General features: G+C 35.2%; 1 protein-coding gene across 1 annotated transcript; it reads right to left on the bottom strand.

Annotated features, from left to right (window-relative positions):
- Positions 1 to 24,169, bottom strand: LOC121407947 (terminal nucleotidyltransferase 4A-like). The gene is made up of 10 exons (XM_041599208.1): positions 23,646 to 24,169; positions 22,253 to 22,376; positions 21,055 to 21,101; positions 17,480 to 17,600; positions 16,093 to 16,188; positions 11,175 to 11,315; positions 9,717 to 9,918; positions 8,606 to 8,726; positions 7,678 to 8,272; positions 1 to 7,326 (listed from the first exon to the last, which is right to left on the bottom strand). The coding sequence occupies exons 1-10, from the start codon at positions 24,044 to 24,046 to the stop codon at positions 6,700 to 6,702; spliced, it is 2,475 nt and encodes an 824-aa protein (XP_041455142.1). The 5' UTR covers positions 24,047 to 24,169; the 3' UTR covers positions 1 to 6,699.
- Positions 24,170 to 25,513: the final 1,344 nt, after the last annotated feature.

Genomic DNA, 25,513 nt, shown 5'->3' with positions numbered 1-25,513 from the left:
AATTTTTATTTTATTTTTATTTTATTTTTGTTGTTTTTTATAAATTTTTTTGGTTACTTTTTTTCGTTTTCCCATTTTTTTTTACATGTACATATGTGCAATTGAGCCGTTTCATATGAAAACGGTCATGACGAACTTTCAAAAAGGCTAGAATGGCGAGTGTAAACGTGTTATCTCCTTCGCAGAGAGAGCAGTCTCTACATCAAATATTGCTATCCATTCAAAGTAATTGTAGAGAAAATAGACACAGAGTTCCTTTTTATTCAAAGTTGAAAGTTTGATAACTTTGCAAAACTCTAAAATATGTTTCATGATTAAAATAAACAAAAAAATGTTTCTTTTACCCTTTTCTTGTCTTTTTTTTATTTTTTGGTGTGACCTGAAACTAAAAACAACTTGTGTACATTTAATGCAAGGATAAAATATTTACTTTTTCTATTTTTTTCCATATTTTTTTTGGTTTTCATTTTTTGTATTTTTTTTAAATTCAATATACAGGAAAAAGAAAATCTTTACATCTGGTCAATATTCAAGCCATGTGCCAACACAGCACTATTAGCTTACATAAACAAATTATACAGAAACTTTTTTAACCATGAACAACAAAAAGGCATGTATGGATTATCAAGTTAATAAACATTCCTAGGAACATCAATAGATGTACTCTGACATTGCTTTTACCCATATAACAATGGAATAAATTTGTCTCGTTTACTTATTTTGGTACCTTCAATGCAAAACAAAAAAATATATAGTACTATGAAATGAGAATATATGATGGAACATAAGATTAAATGCTTCGCTTTGAAGGGAGTGGTGAATAAAATCGGGGGAAGTGCTATTAAAAAAAAATCTGATAGTAAAACAGTTGAACGACAAGTACCATAGAATATAAACTAATAAATCTTTGACAATGGCAAAAAGAAATCCTGTGCTGGATAGTTTGGTTTATATTGAAAACTACTGTAAATGTCGAATATAATGCACATCTATATATCGTCAAGTCTTTAAGTTTACCTAAACGATTGCTCAAGAATACATTTCAAAAATAATATAATAACAGTGCATTATTTGTTTTGAATATCAAAAAATGCTCATCTGAAATAATTTTGTTTTATACTGAACCTGTTTGAACATGAGACATTGTAAGATACCATGCACAACTTGACTTGCACAAAATAACACCTTAAAATTGCTGCCTTTTTCCCAGCATGAACAAAACAATCACAATTTTCTGTCTTTTTTTATGTATTGAGAGGCTGTATCAATATGCTTACGTGATGAAATTCCAAAATGAAATCGAGTTATTATTACATTAACATTTCTGTAGAAATCTTTTTATCAAATTTGAATCTACTTTGCAGATTGATAGTCTTTTGGTGAGAAGCAATCGATTATAATGTTACATCGCAATTTCCATTACTGCATTGTAAATGAAGTTAAATTCCATTTTTAAATTTCAGTGAGATGTTGGCAATTTGATATGAAAGTCTATTACGTTATGCAAACTCGACTGAATATGGCACCAAAATATTGTGGTCATACGTCATTTTAAAAGACTACGCAGTAGAAATAGCGAATGACTAACGGCAGCCTCTAAAATGAGAATTTTCTACAGGCATTAATATTGAGGCAGGTCAGTCATATCACTAATAATGTTTCCTATATATCTGAGAGTGAAGAATAACATACAATTACACAATAATACCAAATAATTTGCGATCAATAAACCCCTCTTTGATATGATGTATAACAAAATTTTATGAACTCTTTGGATGATAATAATAAGTAATTGATTGGGTGTAAATTAATTTGTATTGATTTGTCTGGTATAAACACATACATGGTGACCTTCATAATCATACATTTACTGGATTCATGAATAATAACAAACTATAACAAAGGAAATAATTTAAATGTTCTACACTTTTTTTAACCTGGTGAAAAGGAATAAAGGAACGAGAGTAGAACATCCACCATCTGTGCTCAACACTGGCACACATGCTATTACACTGAAATATGTTAAGTTATTTTTGCCCCCAGGAATAGTTGAGATATTCTCAATGAACTGTTGTCAAAAACAAATATTGCAAATGAAATGAAAAGCAAAACTGTCATATATATCTCTGTTTCAATCAATGAAGTAAATTAATGGGTGTAACATACATTGTCAATTACATGCTTAAGGCATCATTATCACTTAGTTACCACGGTGTTTCATATCATCTATCATCATCAATATCTCATTCACACCATCCATTAACACCATACCAACACGTAAATCACCATCATCAATTTCTCATCAAACATTTTTGTATTAAACAATCATATAGAAAAAATTGGAAGTATAGGTGATTTGTACACAAGTATTCAAAGACGGAAGAAAAGTCAACAATCAAAAGAGGGCTTGTGACTTCTGTTTCTCCTTAACAATAGAAAGTTATGGAACTGCTCGATAAAGGACTGTAAAATTGGTTGTCCCAAGTGAGCCTACCACCAGTCTGAACTTCAATCAATGTTATGTTCCCGGTCTGAAACCATTTCCCTCATAACAAATTAAAACCATTTATAAAAAACTTTTTCCCCCTAGCATGCCCTGAACCAAAAGTTGATATTTCTTTATCCCCCCCCCCCCTTGACAACATTGAAACAAGGTCGATTAATTCAGTGAGGGGCAGTACCCCAAGTATCCTCTTATTTATCCCTGTAAAACAAACATTTAACATTCTTAACATCATTCAAACTCATGCGGCAAAAGTGCTAGAATTTGACGACACATAAAAAAAAAAGAGTAATACACAACACCCAAATATAATTGTGCATTACAAACTAGAATCAGTGAGTATACATAAATTGTTGCTAAATTTTATTTAGGTAGTATGTGTATATCATCAGTTGAGTCTAGTTTACTTTGCCAGTCAGAAGGAAAGGGGGAGGGGTTGGTCTATTTCAGTATAATGGGGTGGGTGAAATGGTTTACTATCTGTGTAACAGGATGATGTCAATTACATTATGGAATGTCAAGAAGAAAGATAACCACATTTCAGGACAAAAAAAAAGAGAAAAACAATTTTCCCAATGGTCTAATTTCACTTAAATTTTGATGTATGACATTGTAACATGGATATTTTTTTTGCTAATGAATACCCTCTTTCTTGCTCAAAATCTTTCATTCACTCAGTGTGCATGGTGTTCAATGTGATGGGTTGGAAGCTCCCATGCTGCCTACAGAAATCAACAAGAAATATAGCATTCCACAACTGACTGCACACTTTTAGAAACCACTATCCCATCACATCACCATAAAAACATTTTGTATTGCTTTAAAATGCTTTAAATCATTTCGAAAGCGATATTCAAATCAAATATCAAAATGTTTTTATTGTGCCAACCCTCAAAAAGTCATCTCCTCAAATAAAAAAAAATGACTTAAGCTCAAACATTTAGCTCCAAAAACTTCACTTCGTTTCCCTTACTGAACAAGCCTTCATTGTTAGAAAAAGTAGATCAAAGGTAAAATGCAATTACTTTGATGATAGACTATTGCATCATGGCATTGTTTCTCACTGCCTTAAATCAACAGCACCAAGTATATCCTCCAATGCAAATCAATTCACATAAAAAAATATCACAGACACAAACGTTTCCCCCACTAATTAAGATACATAATCTGCATAATACCTGTTGTAACACTGGCGATTGTATTTAACTTGGAACCTCTGTTGCGAAAATGCAAACCGAGGGTTAAGCAGTCTCCAGTTTCATATTGCATCATATGGGTAAATACTGGTAAAGATGTAATCCCCAATCCCTGCCCCGCCCACGCCCCGCCCCCATACTGCAGGATGAATACAAAATACAGTCATGACTTTTCAAACAATGGCAAAGTTGTTATTGCACTATCTTTGTCAAAAATGATTCTCACATGAGTCATAAAGTTGTTAATTATTGCATATATGATCAAGTTTTTTTTTGTCAGAAATAAAACCTTGAGTTTGGAACTACATTGCTGCTTTTTTTTCTCCAATCCCCATCTATTGATATTTTATAGAACATAAGACAGTCCCATTAATTTCACATAGTCGTGATGTCATTTAAGTACTTAAAAAATGGTGCTGATATCAAACATAAGTCCCCCCCCCCAAAAAAAATAAAAAAAATAAAAATGGGTAAATACTATTAAAGATGTTAACCCCTATCCTCTGCCACACCCACCATACCCTTTTACTTTCTTAGTTTCTTCATGTGAAATGGACCCCTATTTCACAATATAATACAGCAATGTCAAAGATCACGGTTCCTTCTTAAAACAATGCATGACACAGATGTAGATGAAAATGTGATGATAATTTATGGTTTGTATTTTCGCCCAAACACAATAAGTGAAGAAAATAAAAATAAAAGGAATAAATCCACCCCAATATCATCAACAAAATAAAACACAAGAAATCATTTTTCAACGAAACCCACTTGTACATCCTATAAATACGTTGATGCCTGATAGCGGCTGGAGCTATTTGAGCACTTTGGTATATAAAACTCTTTGTGTGACACAAAAAAATATATAGCAATGAAGACAAAAATACAACAAAAATATGAATTCACATGTTTGCATACAAAAAAACAATCACAAAAAATAAGTATCTCAAGGTAAAAAATATAATGAACATTTATATGAATCGTTCTCTTGCGTTGCATAAACAATTTACATACTTCCCATCAAAATCAATCATACACCCCTTTTCTTAGCAATGGTACAACCAACACCCACGACACAGATCCTAAAACTCTTGAAAGATTACCTGCGTGAGGATGTGACATAGTACCTAAATAATCACATTTACAAGTAGGGTTGTGATGCAAAAACTTTTTTTTTCATTCATAAAAATGTGTTTTGGGGTTTAAAACATGTCAATTTAATATATAAAAATGTTTTATTTATAAAACATTTCCACTGTGCCAACCCTGTTAAGTATGCACAGCTGATTAATCAAGATAATCTTTCTACATGTGACATAACAGGTTAAGTACCTTTAACAATGTACAACTGAATGAAACAACATATCAGTTAACCCTTATTGACATTACACGTATTTTGCACCAAAATCATGAGCAAAAAAATACTGTACAGCCCTTTACATGCAACAAAAATATAACACGTTCAAGTTGCTCACTTGATCTATACACATTCATTTTTCTGATTTTTTTTTCCTGACCCTGCAAGATAAGAAAATGAACTGAGAAAAAAAAATAATAAGAGAATCAGATCGTTTGTTGCACTCTTTAAGACAAAAATATACAATCAATGGCATTTAATATAAATACACAATATATTTGAGCAACTTATATATGAACCTTACGTGTGAATATAAGAACATGTACATATAGTAATATTAATTGGAGTTAATGTTACAAATCAGCTAGCAAAGAATGCCGTAGAAGCATTAGAGTTTGTACGATAAGTTTGCAACTGTTTGAGGTCTCTTAAAAACAGTATCTATTATCCATTAAACAGCATATGTCATGAACTATAATCAAATTCTGTTGAAGACTTTGTTGTCCCATCATTCTATGCATGTGACGAATGCCGCATCAAGTCACAAACACATTTAGATTCATGGGAGTCGGAAAGGGGGGAGGTGGACTATAATGATAATCCGCTTTATATTGCGCTTAATACATCGGAACGTGTCTTAGTGCTTAACAGATATCTTATTACCCCAGTCATCGGATTTAATCAGTCATTCCCGCACACAATGTGTGCACATCCTCCACTCCCGGGGAGTATTCCAGTTAGTCGCCGGTGAGGCGCACACAGTACTGGACAAGCAACAATGACTTTCACATCCTACTGGGTACCCCTTTAGCACCTGGGTCCTGAGTGCGGTTTAACGCCTTGCCAAAGGACGCCAGACCGCAGTGGGAATCAAACACACAACCCTCTGTTTACGAGGCGAGAGTCGGAACAACTACACCACGGCTCCTCCACCCCCCTTTCTTATAAAGTAGAGGGCACTCATTGTAAAGCTGCTACGTTAATCAAACTTTTACATGTTGTATGAACAGTGCCTCACCTCAACAATTTTAGAATGTGCTTGAGTTACAGTAACACGCTTATAAAAATCCATCAAATAGACCGATTAGAAAACGGTATGTGGATAATCAATATCATGCAGTATATTTAAAAAAAAGACCTGTGGAACTTTTTTAAAGGTATTCCAGGATTGTTAGCTTTTTCCAAGTGATTTTTTCCCAAAGAGCTCTTTTCCTAACAGATTTTCTAATAAGGATTATCAAATACAGCCTTCGTATCAGCAAATGTCATCGAAATGAGATATTCAGTCGTAGGTGGAGGCACATGCTTTTTCAGGAAAATGTTTGAAATTTTGAGAACATCATGACAATAAACACTGAGCAACGTGTGGAAGTGATCGCTAATGAATGTACGTAGACGGCAGGGTTACTTGGTGGACAGACGTAACAAAATATAAAAACAAACTCCAAACAGCCAACTGATTAAAAAAGCAGCTTCTAAACAAAAAAGAGAAATACATGGAGTATGGTTACCATTTCAGTTGGATGCCTACCTTACAGGACAATATACAGAGTTGTTCAATTTTCTGCATGTTCTTTGATCAGTATTTCCTTTAGAAATTTGTACAAGTAGGTTCATTGTCTTAATACACAATAAAGCAACAATCACCGATTTGCAGGAGCGCTGTTCTGTTTATGCCTGCGTTTTAATCTCTTTCCTCCGCTGGCACTGCCATTCCCTGTGGTATTATTGTTGTTTGAGCTGCTGGCAGATGAACTGCGGTACTTGCCACTGCTCTGCTGCTGCTGCTGAGAGTTATACTGGTGGCTCTTGTTGCGATAAGTCCTTGAAGTGACAGGTTGCTGAATGCTTGTGACCGTCGTCGTGGCCGGGAGCACCTTCGTCACAGAAGGAGACGACGTGGTGGATACGGTGGAGGTCGTCGGCGCAACCTGCGCTTCACTCCTGTGCGTGACCACTACGCTGCTGACGCTCACGCTCTTCAACACATCGCTGTCCTTGTTGGAAGGCTTGGGCTTTGAAGCGACCCCTGTGACGGTGGTATTGGTACTACTTGCTAGCAACACTGCCGATGGTTTGATAATGGGTGGAGTAGCTGTACGTTGTGATGTTGAACTTGATACGATGATAGACGGTGTCATCATACTGGTGCTGGTGACTGTTACTGTGGCATTGATATGACGTCCAGGAGGAGGAGGCAGGGGTAGTGGCAGGCTCTTCATCATGCTATCTCCACTATCCTTTGAAGAAGCAGACGAATGCTCCGATTCCTGTCAAATATCAATTATCAAAATTTTTATATTATGCATTGCACAGAAAACCATATAATTGCAAATTATTTCTAAAGGGGCCAAGTTTTCAATAATGTTTTTCTGTAAAGTGGCCAAAAGATTTTCTTGGGCTGGTGACCAGTGGAAAAAAAAAATCGGAAATAGACCTACAGCACTGAATGGTTAGGGGGTGGCAGTAACACTTTCTACTTCTAGTAGTCGTTAATGAAGACATATTCCCTTATATATTTTATAATAGAAAAACAGAACTTATTGATTACATGTGAAATACTACATCCCTTCCTTATACTAAAATAAACAAAATTCTGGGTAAAAAAATTCAAAACTTACAGCATCACTGCAGCTTGAAAGATCATCGTGTGAGGAAGGTGAAGACAATGTTCCAGTTGAGTTGACATCGGATTCGGAACTCGTCGGGATCCCAATGACAGGAGGGCTCTCGGGGGAAAGCTGCACCTGCTCAGGACCAGCAACTTTCTCCAACTGAGTTGGGGTGCTTGTGGTGGTAACGGTTGTGGTAGTGGTGGTCGACTCGGTCCTGAGTTCATTCAAACCCTGGCCAGCCAGGGTAACACTCTTGTCCACGCCCCCTTCCTCCGAAGGTATCGGGGAAGGGGAGGAACAACTTGTGGTGGGCGTGGTAGTCCTTGCACTCAAATTATTGTTATTCAGAGTTGTGGGGTTATTATTGTTGTTTCCTTGCTTTTGTTGTTGTTGCTGCTGTTGCTGGTTACTTTGGTTGTCTATCCTCATGGCAGTGTTGTCTGGAAGTGGTAGTTGGTTCATAGCAACCATATGAAGGTAATGTATGCTTGGGATCATGGCAGGTGGTATAAGGTGAGCTACCTTGTGATACCAATGCTGCTGGACCCACTGACGATAGGCAACCACCTCATCTGTCACGCGGATGATACGACCAAGGATGCTACACAAGACAGACATGAAAGTAGAGTTAGGAAATTGCAAAAATTCAGTGCTCTTATTCAATAATATCCCTCAGGGCTTAAATTAATCAGAAATCATTGAAGGCCATGGTCTTGGATGCCGTACAGATTGGCCCCAATGCCCTTGTATTAGCCTTGATGATTCCTTGTGCCTTTTTAAAATAATTTTTTCCCAAAAATTCCCTGGTAGTTCAACAAATTTGGACTAAACGTCATAATTTGGACAACAACTCTTCAAATTTATCCAACGATTGGATTGCTACTCAAGCAACTGGAATGAAAATGATATAGATTCATAATCTGATTTGGCCTACCTGTCTGTTTCATCCTCCTGATCTATGTGAGGTATTGCAGCTTGACATAGAACCCTATAGGCATAGTGGAAGGCCTGCTTCACAGACATAAATCCATAAGAGTTCTTGGTGATGTCCTGACCTGAAATCATATGAAAATAGATATTTTTTCAAATCAATTTGAAAGGTTTATTTTCTTTAAAAGTTTTATTTTACATGTAGATAACAAGTGGAACGACTCTAGGACCCGCATTACGCAAATAAATATAGCAAAAGTGCTGACTAGGATTGGAATAACTTTAAGATAATCAACTTTTCAAAAAGAGAGAGAAAAAAAAACACACATTCATTTGATAAAAATAAATCCTAAGTTTGTTAACCTCAAATGACCTTTGACCTTTCAAAGGTGTTATCTATTTCATATCATTGACGATATCCAATAACCATCTCAAACATCTTTCACTTAATTTATGAAATATTTTTAAATAATTAACAAAATATCTTTAACCTAGTTAATTGAATGAGTTAATAGAATGACCCATGACCATGACCCAGTGAACTGAACTCACACTCACCTACTGTCTGATAATGTTAAGCAATTCACCAAAGTATAACATAATACTGACATGTTATTTTGATATTTTTTTGAAAATTCAAAACTTAGTTGAGGTTGATTTCTTTAAAGTTAGTATCAGTTTATTGAACCCTAAATGCCCTTTGACTTTCCTATAGTGACCTTCATTGAATGTCAGTTTTATGAAATAGGGACTTGTACTTTTCTGATCATCTTGAAAATTTGACACCTTAATCTAGGTTAAGTTTTTGATGTTGATGCCACAACATTGTCAAAGTTCATTGACCCTAAACAAGAATTGATCTTGATCATGTGACCTGAAACTCATACCAAATGGTCAGTGATACTTAATTACCCTTTTGTCCCAGTCCAATGATTGGGTTTTTCCTGGACATGATATTAAACTCTTAACCTTGATAAATATTTCAAAGTTGACTGTCTTGCCATCGCTGTCGAAAAAGCGGCACCTATGTCTTGCTTATGCTATGCAGACCAAAAAAAAAAATCATTAAAAAAATTACAACCCTGCCAGTGAGCTAGTTTGAGCCACTTTCATACCTGGGTTGAGTGGATCCTCGATACATAGCATAGATGTGCGGTAACCCTGAGTCATAGTCCGCTGGGCATCCTCCTTAGAGAAGTAGTAACCTCCATCGTTCACACTGATGCCTGTCTTGAAGTAGTTGAAGTTATTACCATACAGCTCAAAGAACTCAATCAGGAGTACTCCAAGGTTTTCAGGCTCTGGTGGTGCATGCAACTACAACCAGAATAAAAATAAACATGGTTAAAGGACCCTTATTAACTACAAAGCAGAGCAATGCAAGGTTTATGCATTTTCATCGCTTGCCACCTGAGTATTTTGCTTGAGAAATAGGCTTTGTTGAGCTTTTACCGGCCTCAAGTCTGTGACATTGTTCTGTTATGATTTCATAGGTTTCTACATAGAAATCTGGATGACTTGTCTTTGCTTTCCACACTATGCATTTGATGTTCTTCACTTCTATCACATAGTGGTATCATACAAAGCTTTTCCTGCATGCTTGAATTGATGAAACCTACAGCTTTGGACTAGTTTTATTGTTTTATTTCCCATTTTTTTGGTGCAGCTTTCCATCTCTGTCTGTGTTCAGAATATGTGTAACAGCTTTTCCTGGTATAACAATTTTTGCCAAATGAGAGCCAAACAAGGAAAACTTTTTTATAAGTCAAGAGCTGCAGATTTCCATCCATTTCAGAACTGAATAACTGTCAGTGCCATTTTCCTCTGAAAATCATACATGTAGGAGGAGGAATTAATAATCTGGAAAGCAAGAAAATAATTGATCTTTTCTACCTATAAACTGATCATTACAACCATACAGACACAGTCAAAATTATAAAAATCAATGCAAACAAACTGTGCATTGGAAAATCTGCTCATTAAACATTTAGCAGTAATTTATTACCACGTAATTGCCCAACTTTTCTGCATTACTTCTGTGCATGTACAGGGCTGTAATTGAAACTCCAGGTTTTTCTCCAGGATTTCCACCATTTCAGCCCTACAACTTCCTCATCACATGTTTTGTGCATGTCAACGAAGAACACAGAATTAGGAAGTTTAGAACCCCAGTGCACACAGAATTTGCATTTTAGAATTTAAACAGAAACTGGAGACATTAGGGTTTATAGGAATAATAATAATAATTGGCATTTATATAGCGCTTTATCAATTTACGACCCGGTCACTGGATTCATAGCATTTCAAGCAGCCTGTTAGGTGCACACTTGCTAAACCAACCATCATGACGGTTTTTTCCTAACAGTACCCAATTCACACCTGGAAGAGAGTGGTTAAGTGTGGATTGATGCCTTGCCAAAGGACGCTAGGCCATGGTGGGATTCGAACACACAACCCTCTGATTACAAGGCGAGAGTCAGAACCGCTACACCACCGCACCTCCACTGGGGAATGGGAGAGGTAGGAGGGGGTTTGGAGGGGGTAGGAGTGAGGGGGTGGGGTTCGTAGCTCACCTGGAGGAAACTGACAATCATGAGGATGAGGCTGTATGAGCTGATACCACCTGTCCAAACTTCATTGAGGTCTCTTTGAAGAAGGAATTGCTTCAGTGCAAACACCATGAAAGGCAGGCTAGGAAACTGACAGATGAACTCCTGGGGAAAAAAATATCGAGAGGGGAAAATTGCTGTAATTATTATAAAATTCAAACAATTGCCAATCTGAAGGTTATAACATAAATCCACACTGATAGTTTGAATTCTCTCTGAAATAATTGTGCTATATTTTGCATTCATTATTGCTTATGTCTGAACTGATTACCCATAACAATTTTTATTTTGAATACCTTTATCACCTTTGAACTTGTACCCATGGCCATGCATTCTGACATAATCCTCACATGACAATTTTTGATACACCAATGCTGTGCAAACCATATTTAAAATATACATAATTCACATCATGATTATCAATTTAATAATCACCATGTTTGTCAAATAAAAATTTTCAACAAATTTAGTTTTTCCAAATACATCAAAATTGTATCTAATATTTTAAACTTTAATTGTATTGTATTTATCTTCCATTCATAAAAAGATGCAAAATACAAACAAAATACATCAGATATAATTACAAAATAAAATGAATACATAAAAATGGCTGGATTGCCCATTCAGAGTGGTAATTATTACCACTCTGTTCTGCCAGAACATAATAAAAAAGACCAAATTGTATTATAATATGCAATAAAGAGGTGGAGCTAGTCATTTGTTCGACATTTTTCTGGAGTTTTTAGAGATGATGGTTGAATATGGATAAGGATTGAGTTCTTTCAACTAGAATTATGTGGTATTACATGGTAATTACATGTACATGTACATGTAGATAACAAGTGGTACGCCTCTGGCAGTCTTGCCTGCTTTACTCGGTTTGATATAGCAGAAGTGCTGACTTTGAAAACAGCAAGTGAATAATTATTCACAAAAGAGAACATTCATATGGAAATGAGTTGCGATTAAACCAAATGGTCATTCTTTGCTTGACTGCTATTGGGTACCATTAATGCATTATGTTTATTTGACCTCAACATGTGTGTTTAAAATGTCAATTTTAACTTCCTGTAACTTCCTATTTATTGAGGCAATAAACATGCCAATGGTCACATACCGTGAACTTGAATAAACTGGTATAAAAGTTTGTTTAATCCCATCTCATTTTCATTGTTTTTTTTTGCCATTTTGTGACTTCGGATTCTTGAACCAATTGTTTTGAGGGCCTCTTTGTGATTAAAAAAAACTCCTAATTACTGACATGTGCTTAATACAGATTATTGAAGCTTGCCTTGCGTCAAAATTTTGTTCATTTTGATTGAGAGAGAGGACTTTGTGTAGTGCGCTTGTGAAGTTTGATAAGTTTCTTTTGGAACCCAGTTTACACATGTATGTTAAATGTAATGTATGCTGTGTGATGTGATCTTTAACACTGGATAGGCTTGAGCATAAATGATCATGTCTAGGTTTACACACTGACGAGACAGGTTGATTTCCCATGCCTGTCTGTATATCACATTTGCAACAAGAAACCATGTAACATATCACTTGGGCCACACATTCCCCATGTCATACATCATTGTATGTGGCAGCTGAATGTTCACCACTAATAATGGCTCTACATATTTTCTATTCATGTATGTCAAGGGGTGTGTGCATTTCAGGAAATTGATGGTCATTTGCATTGCAAAAATATCTACTACAAAGGTCCAATTAAAAATGCATGCTGTTATTTTTTTTCTTCTTAAATTATGGGTCAATGATCTGTATCCTCAAATGAGGGAAGAAAAAAAATCCTCTGTGAGCTTGTCAGAGCATGTGTTACATGCATCTGTTGATATGCAATTGCAAGAAAAGTACTTCAAAGGATAATAAAAAAAAGATAGATGAATATTTACTGTACATGTTGGCTTATATTGTATTTGTACATTGTATGTTTCACTTCCATGGAAAATTTTAAATCAGAATTTTAAATGAAGATCTATACATATATAGATGTAGAAAGCATGCAACATGAGCACACCTCCATTTCCATTCAATATTTGAGCATAATTTTTCATTTCTGGTACTGTGAGAAGAAAAGGATCTTGTACAGTACATGTACACCTGCATAATCAACATTTGCAACGTTTCAGAAACCTGCTTAAAGATAAATTCCAGTTCTGGTAACGATCTCAAAATGACTTTTTACAGAATCTAATATAATGACCACCCAAGTGTCTGTTTGTATGAATAAAAAATATGTGCCAAAGGATTCTGGAAGAAATTGTGTAATTGCTGAGATATAAGCAAAATAAGCGCGGATTCGGTCACTTCCGTCGGATCTATATTCCAGCAACTAATAATACACACTGTCCCAAGTGCACTTATCTGAGTTGGTGATCTTCAGAGTGAAAATTTTTCAGCGTAGATTTCAAATTTTCACAAAGTTAAGTTTATGTAACCCTAACCGTACCAGATCTAGATCCTCGGCGATATACTGACAATTAAGCCTGGTTTTACAGACTTTCTCATGAAATCAGTGTTAACTGCAACTAGTGGTATTTCTCTTTAAATACAGCAATCCAAGAGTATAGACCAAATTAGTCATTATCTATATTTTTAGGCCCGAGTCATCCGGTTTTTTTTTTTACCAGTGACCGCCCGGAATTCTTCGGCAAAGTCCAGTGGCCCACTAAAATAAAGAAATTGAGTCATGCAAAAATTGAGAAAGTTTGATTACTTCTGCATAACTACATGAATATGCTGTGCAAATACTTGTTGCTCAGAGTAATGTGCAGTTTATGCCAGTAAATTAAAGAGAAAAGACAACTACTACTTAATAGGCATTAAGGGGAAGGTCATCCTTACAAAATGTTATTGTAAAAATAGCAGAAAAAAAATATTGCTGAAGATTTTAGAAAAATCCATCAAAGAATAAAAGAGTTATTTAATAGAATTCTAATTATTCAATTTGTGATGTAATATGCGGGCAACTTTCCTTCAAGTCATATGGTAAAAGAATCAATGAAATGTCATTTTCTCAGAAAATTGAAAATGGTTTTTACTGTGCCTTCATTATATCAATAGACAAATCATTTCACACCTGTTTCTAAAAAGAAAAAAAAAGTCATCAGAAACCACTAAAAATATTAAAATGTATGCATTTTTTATTACATAACATATGGGGCAGCTGCTCATTTATTAAATTACAAATCCAAAACTTTAAATTCTAATAACTTTCTTAATCTTTAATGGATTTTCCTCAAACCTTCACCCATATTTTTGATTATTTTTTTCTGCTATTTTTACAACAACAATTGTTTTTCTTTAACTCAGGGTGAACTTCCCCTTTAAAGAGAAGAGTGGACTCTTTACTCTGCTCCTCTGAGCAATGTGAGGCTGGTGGAACAGACTATTTTTAGTCAAGGCATGCATTCCAGGCTTGTCAGGGAGGATAGGGTTATCATAGCATAGGCCTGGCCAGCAAGCCAGCCAGCCTACCAACCAACCAACCAACCAAGAGCCAGTCAGTCAGACTTGGCCCATTAACACTACCAGGCAGTTGAGGAAAAGGTCAGACTCACTAAGATGTCATTTGAGGTGCTTTCACACTTTTCCCATCACAAAACTACAAGGTTTTTGCCAGAGTGAAAGCTGGCATCCCCTCAATAGAAAATAAATGCAAAATTAAGGGATACTTTTCAAGATGAAATTAACTCTATTGCAAGGATTTATCCAGGTTACAAGGGTACATGTATTTGTAGTGCAGAACTATGAGAACTTTTAATATGAGTACATTGTACATGATGGTCAATGCATTCCTTGCAATAAATATGATTGCAGGAGTGTTCTTGCTGGATTGTAACAAATAAAACTTTAACCTGTATCTGGTTCAGAAGGGAGTGAAAGAGAGAAAACAATTATCAGGTTACTTATTCTTAGGCCTCAACAGTTTCTCATTATTAAGATATACCTTTTTGCTGGAAGGGTGTAAAGGTACCTATCATCTCATGATAAATATAAGTATACATGGCCAGGTCGGTGTGAAAGTAACAACTATCGCTGCCATTGATGTCGACTTTGAGCTGATATCAGCAGCTGGGCAGAGTGGATATGATACCACAGCATCCTATCTAATCATTTACATTTTAAAAATGATTGCGACAAGGGAGGGACATTAAATGGGACATGTGTCTTGTTTTGCTTGGTTTCTTTAACTTGTTACACCTATTTATAATGGCCATCCAAAGGAAAACAGGAGAGTGGCCACTGGAGACAGATTCAATATCACACAATTCTTTCAAATGGGAGACAAATTTGGTGGCCTCAAGGACAAGACTATTAATAACACCAAATATTTCACTCATCACACAAACCATGTTGATTTTTGTCTACATGTACAGTACATCATGACTCCACACTAACCCTTTTTTTTCTACTGGTCCTACCTGATCATGTCAGGCCAGTACATGTACATACCCAGTTTTTCAATTTTTACTGGACCGAACCTAAAAATTACTGGTCCCAAAAATAAAGAAAATTTTAAAAAAGATTTCAAGTTTATTATGCTGTCTTTTATTGCTTATTATTACCCCCCCCAAAAAAAAAAACAGTACACACACACACACACACAACATAATTCATGAGAGCCATTCTTCGAGACCCAGAGCCATTTTTATAATATACAACAGAGAAGAAAATATATTTTGTTATCAGTTAGATTAGATACAATCTTACTGGTCATGTCAGACCAGTAAATATGGCTTTTTCTGAAAAGTTACTGGCCCGACAGCAATTTTTACCGGTCTGGGACCGTCGGAACAGTGCCAGTGTCGCGTGCTGTGTACATGTACATTCATAGGTGCATGTAAAATCTATTACTCAAGAAAAATGTACACACCTCAATAAGTTTGGCACAGTCAGTCCCTGTTTGCATGTTGAAGCTGATGTCAACACGAACTTTGGTGACATTATCTGTCAACTTCACTATTGGAACCTGTGGAATAAAAAAGATTAAGGAAAAGCCATTACTTTTCTGTGCAAATGCCCCCCCCCCTTCTTTCAAACAAGCCTTTTTACCTGATTTATTCATGAAACAGTATTCCCACCCACACAAGACTGGGTTTTCCCACCAACCATGCCATACCAGTTTAAGATATTGATGCATCTAAATATAGCTCTTGCACTTCGCTCCCTACTGAACAGACTTCCAGGTTTTAAACTACAGTTGCACAAACAGCACTCATACCAAACACATGATATATATGAAGAACAATATTGATCTACCTCACATAACAAACAGTGTAGGAGTATCATGAGAGCAACCTAACATCACATGCCAATACATGCTTGACATTGAACTTTATAGGTTTTGTTTTCCATAACAACTTTTTTTTTTATTATTATCAAGGTTGAAAATAGAACATCAGATACATTGTGGTTAAGTTTACGAATATTCATGTTCAGAGTCAGGGTATTCAAAATTAACCTCATTTTACAAAGAGTAAAATTGAACAACATGTAAAAAAAATCCATCTCATTTTATGACAGTGCTTTAAAGGGGAATCCAACCAAAATAAAAACTTGTTTCTAGAGGAAAAAGAAAAATCAGACAAGTAGATAGGTGAAAGTTTGAACAATATTGGACAAACAATAAGTAATATGAATTTTTAAAAGTTGTAAATATTGGTAATCACTATACCCATGGAGACTTCAAATTGGCTGCATATTGTGACAGTGATGTAAGGCAAGGACTACTCTTCCATGTACTCCCAATACATTATAATGGCTAAAATGTCATTTTATTCAAAAGGGAAATACTTCATATTATATTTTTCTTTCATGAGGACATACAATAATATACTACCTGGGTTATATGTAGATTACTGCCCCAGGGGAATATGTACTTAGCTTACACAGTCGCCAATTTCAAATCTCCATAGTCTTAGGGATCTCAATTTTAAAACGGCTATAACTTCCTTATTGCCCGTCCGATTTCTTTCAAACTTTCACCATTCTGTCTTATCTATTTCTCTCCTTTCCAACACAACATTTTAAGACCAAGGCTGGATTCCCCTTTTAGTTTCTATTTAAATTAACATTTTAACAATTAGTTTAACACTAACACTGCACATACATTTCATTAAATGTCTTCAACATTACATTTTATATGAAACATGATCACCAAGACTGATTTGCCATGTCACAAATCCATGTACATTAGTTGGTTCAAATAGCAATCACAATAATAAAATCTAAAATTTTAAATGTTGATGAAGGATACTTACCGATGCCTTGTCCAAAACTTTGATGCTTCCTTGTTCAGCGATTCCACTTTTCTCCAGCTCATTGCCAAGTCTGAAGAATGGACTTTCACCGATATCACCAAAGAGGACCAAGTCAATGTCACTAAACACACAGGGGAATAGCAAATTGTTTCACACATTTAACCTTCATTCACAGGAAATTACAATGATTTTTACATGTTAAAAAGATGTCTCATTTATGTATGGCCAGTCTGAGTACCATTTCTATAAACTACAGTACATTTTATTATTATACATTGTAGGCTTACACAGTACAGGAGAACAGAAATGCATTTGCATTAATTTTGGTTCAAAACAATGATAATAAAGCATGTAATGCTGTACATGTACCTAGTTGAGTATTAATAAAGGGGAAAGTTTTGAAAACATAAAGAGGAAATGTTACATTTACTAGAAATGGATGGGCGTGTGGGCCTGTCAGCGAGACGGTCAATTTGAAAAGTGTGCACATCATTTTCACATTATGTATACATGTATATACATGCGATACATTTACACACATCATTCATACTAATATTTCTGATGCTGACATGGGTGGATGCAAGTTGACCAACATGTACATTGTACATGTAGCTAATCAACTCTTGTGTTTAAAAAAAACATTTCCCAGTAAATTCCATTTTAAATTTTTTTTCAACTATTCTTGGCCAACTTTGTCTTGCAAATTATCAGTCAAATGTACAAAGTATTAAGTAGTGTACAGTTAGAATAATTTACAAGTCATTACAAGCAAAAATAATTCTAGTGTTTTCCAATGACCCACCCAAAACTAGCCACGTTTCCTGCTTATCTCAATTCAAAACAAGCATCCTCATGCTAATCACAAGAGGAAATGTGTAGGAGGGGTCTTCCAACGTCATACCATTGCACAATTTCATACAACGATACGATAATATATGATGTACATGATATTGAAAAAACTCGATGAGTATGCCAGGGGCAAATCATATAAATTTTAGATTGAAATTTTGATGTTAATTCCTGTACATGTAGCTTCTTTATGCTTGAGCCAATCACTAAAACATGGCAGGACATGTAATAAGCTGTGAAGTTTGTTTGATCCCATCTCATTTTCATTGGTCTTTCTTTTGCCATTTTGTGACTTTGGATTCTGAAACAAATTGATATGAGGGGCTATAGCCTCCCTGTGATTGAATCAATCTCTTAATTATTGACATGTGCTTAGAAAAGATCGAAGCTACCATAATATTGTTCATTTTGACTACCAGTAAGTGGAATTTGTGCAGTGCCCTTGTAAAGTTTGATAAGTTTCTTTCTGGAACCCAGTTTACTTTAAATACAAAAAGACTAAACGACCTGTTGGTTCCTGAAAGAACAATATGCAGCCAACACTGTCTAAAGTTCTTAACATACATGTACACTGTATATGTACATCTACATGTACATGTACATTTATTGTAGTGTATAGATTGTACATGTCATCATACATGTACATGTACTGTGGGTCTCATGAAAAGTTTGAATTTAACGTAACTCTCTTCATTACTCCACTTACATTTTTTCTGTACACAATGAAAGTCAGGTTTATATCAACTTTACATGTACATGTATATGTAGACATGAATCAACACAAATTGTTTTACTTGCCAAAATACTTCGTAACTGTTTGTGCTACATGTATCATAATAGATTGGGATCAAATCAAGAACTTTTTTAAACTCTTGAGTCTTGACAATACATTTCATGATAAAAGGCTGAAATATTGTTGTGATTTTTTTTTCTGAAGACCTGATAACTTTGGTTTCCCTTTTTATACAAAGAATTCACATTTACAGAAATTCCAACGTTAGTCGTAGAACAAAAAACGGGCAAAATCAGCTCTCCATTTGATACCAATTTTTTTCTTTTATGATAGGCAAAATATTTTTTGAAGATACATGTAAGCAAATACACAATTCAAATAGAACTGCTAGTGCCTACATAGTACATACTCGGGCCGAGTTAAAATGTTTAAATGAGGTTTGCATGTTAACGACCACTGAAAGCATGTACATTTACCTATTTTGACAACCATTTAAACCATATATACATTTAGATCCAGGGCCAAGGGGTAAAAACCTTCCCAAGAGTTTGCTGAAATTTCACATTTTACTTCTTTATATTCACGAAATGGACATCTATTTTCCATATTTCCTTGAAATTGTTTTTATCTAAAATTTGGAAACTAGCAAAAAAATAAATAATATTTACCTCTTTCTTGACTATGAAAATTGTTTTATGATATTACACTCGGTCAATATTGTATGTAGTCCTACATGTATACTTTCATGGTAATTGAAAACAATTGTTGATCTTTTGATGGTTTTTGTTTTAGATTCTGTCAACAACATGAAATTGTACATGTGGGACCACTATATTTACTGAATGTACATGTACATGTAACATCATAAAACAATCATTCAGAGTCAAGAAAGAGGTGAATATTTTTCATTTTCTTCATAGTTTCCAACTAAAATCAAAACAATTTCAATGAAATATGGCAAATAAATGGCCATCCATAGATTTAAAATGCAAAATGTGAATTGTTAGCAACTTTGTGGTGAATTTTTTTTTTGAACATCATAAAATGATAATTCATAGTCAATTAAGAGGTGTATTCTCCATTTCCTTGATAGTTTCCAACAAAATCAAAACAATTTCAAGGAAATATGGAATATACATGGCCATGTCATGGCTTTAAAGGTGCAAAATACGACAATTTAGCACTTTTTGGTGAAGGTTTTATATTTTACCACTGCCGTTTGACTGTATCTGTAAACTTCTGTTTATTAATAGTGTTTAAAAGTTTTTTTTTTTAATAAACGTAATGACTCAGGCCTACTACATACAGTATGTACTATACATTACATTACTGAACATGTAGGAGTTTGTAAAATTTTTGCTCCCACTTTACACAGGCAACACAGCACATCCCAACAAATACTTTGCATTATACATTTACAAAGTACGTATGTAGATTGGTTTTACAATTACTATTGGTGAAGGTGTTATATTTTACCACTGCCGTTTGACTGTAGCTGTAAACTTCTGTTAATAGTTTTTATAAGTTTTTTTATTAACGTAATGACTCAGGCCTACTACATACAGTATGTACTGTACATTACATTACTGAACATGTAGGAGTTTGTAAAAATTTTTGCTCCCACTTTACACAGCACATCCCAACAAATACTTTGCATCATACATTTACACAGTCCATGCATGTATGTAAATTAGTTTTACAATTAGAATATATTTCCATAACATGATATTTTTACTTCCATTTTCTAAAGAAGCATAATGTATAAATGTTCAAAAATCATTTATGCATCAACAAGTAAGCTCTCACCAAATACATTTAAGTGGTTTTCTACATTAATCTGTTTGGAGTATGGCTATATCAGTTACATGTATCTGCTCATCAAAAACCATACATGCAGTACATGTGCAGGATAATTTTAAACTTTTTTAAATTGGTACTAAAGTAGGTACATGTACAGACCATTATCAACTCAGAAAATGATGTTCGATCTTACCTAGTAGGAAGATACAGCATTGTTCGTGTGCTCCCATAAATCTCCACCTGTAATAATGGAAAGATGAATATTTATTTAGTGAATACATGTCTTTGATTTCTAATTTTCTTCAGTAGATTTCGGCAGAAGTCATAACATTTCCATGACATTTGCTCAGGCGACAACTTCTCCGATGGAAAATCTACCCACTCAGTCAAACATACAACCAAACCTCAAAAACTAAATAAACAGTATTCCAGGCCAGCATTATTCTGAACAAAAAAACTCGACTACAGTCTTAATCTTAACTCTACACCCTCTGAGATATTAAGCCAGTTTCATAACAAATTGTTTTTAATTGCTGTCCACTGGTTATATTTTGGCAAAGACCCACAGACCTGAACAATGAAATAAAGAAATTATACTTTACAAATTCAGTGTCACCAAAGACTTTGAAACAATCAGTTAAGGATTTATTTCCGATAAAACGTTCAATTTCTAATCAATCAAGTGGGAGTGCGAAAATGTACTACATACAGTACAATATTCATTCTAAATTCTCTTGCTTAAATTATTGGCTACTTGTAATATTGTGATATGTACAAAATTAAAATATAAAGTGACCCTGCTTTAAGACTTAAATCCATGCAACATACTAGGCATGTTGTAATAGTCTCCCCAGGAGCACTCATTCTATGAACAAGGTTATGATACAATGTATAACCTTGTTATATCTCCAGGGGCCCGTTGCAGAAAGAGTTGCAATCAATCGCAACTCTCAGGGCCCGTTGCAGAAAAATTAATCGCAAGTCCCAAATGCGCGCTGTTGATTGGTTGAAAATCAAGTTGCGCTTGATTTTTAGAGTTGCGATTGATTGCAACTCTTTCTGCAACGGGCCCCTGGAGATATATATAATCAATGATTTTTTGAACAGCCACAGTCACATATATCTTGAAAAAGCCTGCATGAATATGATTTTTTTTCTTCATAAATATATGAACAATATTGAGAACATGAATCATGAAGTTCAGTATTCTTTTTAATAATAAATAAGACCTTTGAAATGTTAACCTACATGCCCTTAGATTCTGTTTTGCAAAGAAAACAAGCAACAACAATAAAAAAAAAATAAAAAAATTATGACTTGCAAGTATGCCAAGTAGCAACACGCAACACAAAATTGAGGAAATTTAGGAGATATGAATGAAAATACAGTACCTTTGCTTTGGGCCATATTGATCTGACAATTCCTTGTATTCTCTGCACTACTTCTCTCCTCATATGATGCTCCTCATAACGAGGGAGCATAAAATGATAAAAGTCAATTATCTCATGATGCAATCTGTAAAACAAAAATGACAAATTAGTAGGTAAACTCCAGAGAAACAATTCAGAATTACAGTACTCACTACTACAGAAGATCAAAGGAGATCACAGAAAATGCAGCAAAAATAAATTCCATATCAGATGAGCATAGTAAATAGTGGAGGTTCCCGCCTTCCCCATCCTTTCTTTTTATTTTTGTGGCAATGTATCATGGATACATAGACAGGTGCCCCTTTTAAAAAATTATTAAAACCAATTCTCCTTTTTCAACAATACCCTGGGATTTGATGAACTTAACTACAATGAAGACAGTGTTTCCAGTCAATTATATTTCACTTTTCTTAAGGCACTAAATAATATTTTCAGACCAGATTTTTTTTCTGGGCTTCATTTTTATATCGTTATCAGACATAAAAATTGTGAAAAAAAGCAAGGAAATGCGCTAAAATTACACTTTCATGTTCATTAAAATTCATTATAAACATTTTATTTTAAAAGATTTGGATATTCAGAAGTATGAAAAGGGCAAATTTGAGCACTTTTTTCATATTTGATGTCATGAAGTCTAATCCCTGCTCTTTTATTTTTCAATCCAAATAATTAAAATATGGCTACAAATTGTGATAAAATTTGATTTCAACACAGAAAGGGACATAATTTTGTTTAGTTGATCTCACAACATACCTGCACATATTATCCAATCAACATATATTATAGAACATGTGAGTGACATAGTTCATTGCTGCTCAAAAACACATGCACAGCAAACACAAATAGCTACATGTATAGAGGCATACACAGGACTCGGGAGGAACTGAGGAAGCCAGACTAGCAAATCCTCCACTACAGTCACAGCTGGGCTGGACCAGTATGTCATGTGTGTGTGTGTGTCTTCTGCACACAACCCATTGAGTGTGTATCGTAGTGCGTTAGTGACATTGACAGAACACTGAATGGGGCTGGTGAATGAGCTCACTTCCAGGTCCATACACAGCCGTGGCTGGCCGCGACGCGATGGCCAGCTGCATGTCTGCAAGGCTTGTTAGCAAACAGCGGCGCACGTTTGAATTTGAAAAAAAAAAAAAAAATTGGTCTGTTGCGCAACAGGCCAAATTTTCTATTTTTAGATATTGTCTCCCATGGCCATGCCTAACTTTATTATGTACAGAATGAAACATTTAAGGCGAAACATGATATTCATAAACTACAACCACTGGGAAAAGCCTAACACTGGGAGGAAATAATCTAGATCATCATTACGATCTACTGGCTGCTCAATATTTACCCAATGATTCCGCAGTACCGCTGGCTTGGCATTCGCCATGGTGTTCCCCCATTTCTTAATTTTCCAGAATGATTCCAATCGTATGTACTTGCTAGATTATCCTTCCTTTTTCTGTTGATAGTTTCCTGTCTGTCACCAAATATAAAGCCGTTTGCTCCCTTCTTCTTTCTTGAATGTGATGTATTGTCTCCGTTCAGAGGAATGTAATCTGGCGCAGTTCGAGTGCCTGCACCGCTCCGAGAGTTGGGGGAAGGGCTGCCAGTCCCACCTTTGCTCATGCTATCGCCAACGTGAAAATTTTGCAGTTCTTCTGTCAATGTTGCGCTGTCGAATATCTGGGTCCAGAGATCGGTGGCTCTACCAAGTTGTTCAGGTTGGTACCAAGTCACCCTTGGATCCATTCAAATATAAAATGCGGCGTTTTGTTGATTTCGATGTAATTTTCTCTGATGGACAGATGTTCGGCAGCGCAGAAAATTTCCAAGATGGCGAGAAATCCAAGTTTGTAAATTTGCGCATGCGTATAACACACCGGTATTTTATGCATGTGTACGCCCCATGGACAGTGGTTTGTCATTCTTGATATGGTGGTGTGAAGCCATATATCATCGATGATCATAGACCGTGCCATAGCCCCCATGATGCCAGAGCAAAGCAAACTTGGTGATTTGGCGACAAAAGTCGTCTACCTTTCCAAGCACGAGTTCGTGCGAGACCCCCTAAATCGTTCCAAGGCCGGTTTGATGGTCAAAAGCAGCTCCAACAAATAAGAAATTGAAATAGATTATCCACTGAAATATGTTAAAAACATAAAAATGTGAATTATAGATAAATAGTTATGATTATGCCGATTTCATGATTGTCATAAATTTAGGTGAAATTACAGGGAAAATGAAACTAAATGAAGAGGGGATCTAAGTGAGGCCCTTTGAAGGACCTTCATCTTCCCACTCGGGAGCGGGGGGGGGGCACTCGAATTTGGAAATTATATTGAATAGGGGTACGTGTGTGACATCAAAATCTGAAACCATATCTTTTAAAATGACAGTTCACCTAACAAAAAGTTTATTTGAATAAAATTAGAAAATCCAACAAGCATAGGCCTATCTACATGATGTACACTGAAAATTTCAACAATTAAGTTCAATCTTCATTTTTGTCATATAAAAAAAAGCTATGTCATCGGGCGTGATGAGCCAAAAATTTTGAAAGGCCAAAGATGATTTAGAACAAGATTTCTGTTAAAAATGTTGCAGTTGAGCGAGTGAAGTGCAGGAGCAATTTAGCAACATTTTGGTCCTCTCAATATAACAAATGCTACTTTTGTAATAGATTGTGACAATATATTTAGAAAATAATATCACGTTCACTTTTTCCCCCTTTTCTTATTTTTTTCTTGCCTGGTGGAACTTCTTCTTCGGAGGGTAGGGTCGATCTGAATTCTGACATTAATTGAGCGGCGAGAAACAGGGGACAGGGAGAAAAAAACATGAGGGGAAATTTAAAAGAAACTGGGAAAAGGGATAAAGAAAGAAAGGGAAGTGAAAAGAAAAGGAAGAATGGGAGGATAGGGGATAAAGAAAGGGGAAAGGCGAAAAATCAACAATCCAAAGTCGTAAATCACGCCGTTTTCTGGCGATCCATTAAAGTGTGAGCTTAAGCTATAAAGAGGAAGATGTATATTTTACAAATATATTTGACTTCTATATTAAACTATTTGATAAGTTTGATCTTTGATGGTACATATTGTTTTGCCATGTTAACATTTATGTCAGAATCTGACTCGAGATAAAAAAAAATCAGTTATCTCCTATAATTGACATTTTGACCTTACAACAGAACTGCATTTTCATTTACGAGTATCACTT

The sequence above is a fragment of the Lytechinus variegatus genome, chromosome 2, assembly GCF_018143015.1.
Source record: "Lytechinus variegatus isolate NC3 chromosome 2, Lvar_3.0, whole genome shotgun sequence".
NCBI lineage: Eukaryota > Metazoa > Echinodermata > Echinoidea > Temnopleuroida > Toxopneustidae > Lytechinus > Lytechinus variegatus.
The sequence above is the reverse complement of the archived record's forward strand: the minus strand, read 5'-3'. Positions and strand labels throughout refer to the sequence as shown.

Excerpts from the sequence above, each read along its gene's own strand:
- LOC121407947 (XM_041599208.1), bottom strand. The coding sequence starts at position 24,046 with ATGGATCCAAGGGTGACTTGGTACCAACCTGAACAACTTGGTAGAGCC. Across the intron at positions 21,102-22,252 it reads CAATATGGCCCAAAGCAAAG|GTGGAGATTTATGGGAGCAC; the intron begins GTACTGTATTTT and ends CCATTATTACAG. Across the intron at positions 8,727-9,716 it reads CGAGGATCCACTCAACCCAG|GTCAGGACATCACCAAGAAC; the intron begins GTATGAAAGTGG and ends ATATGATTTCAG.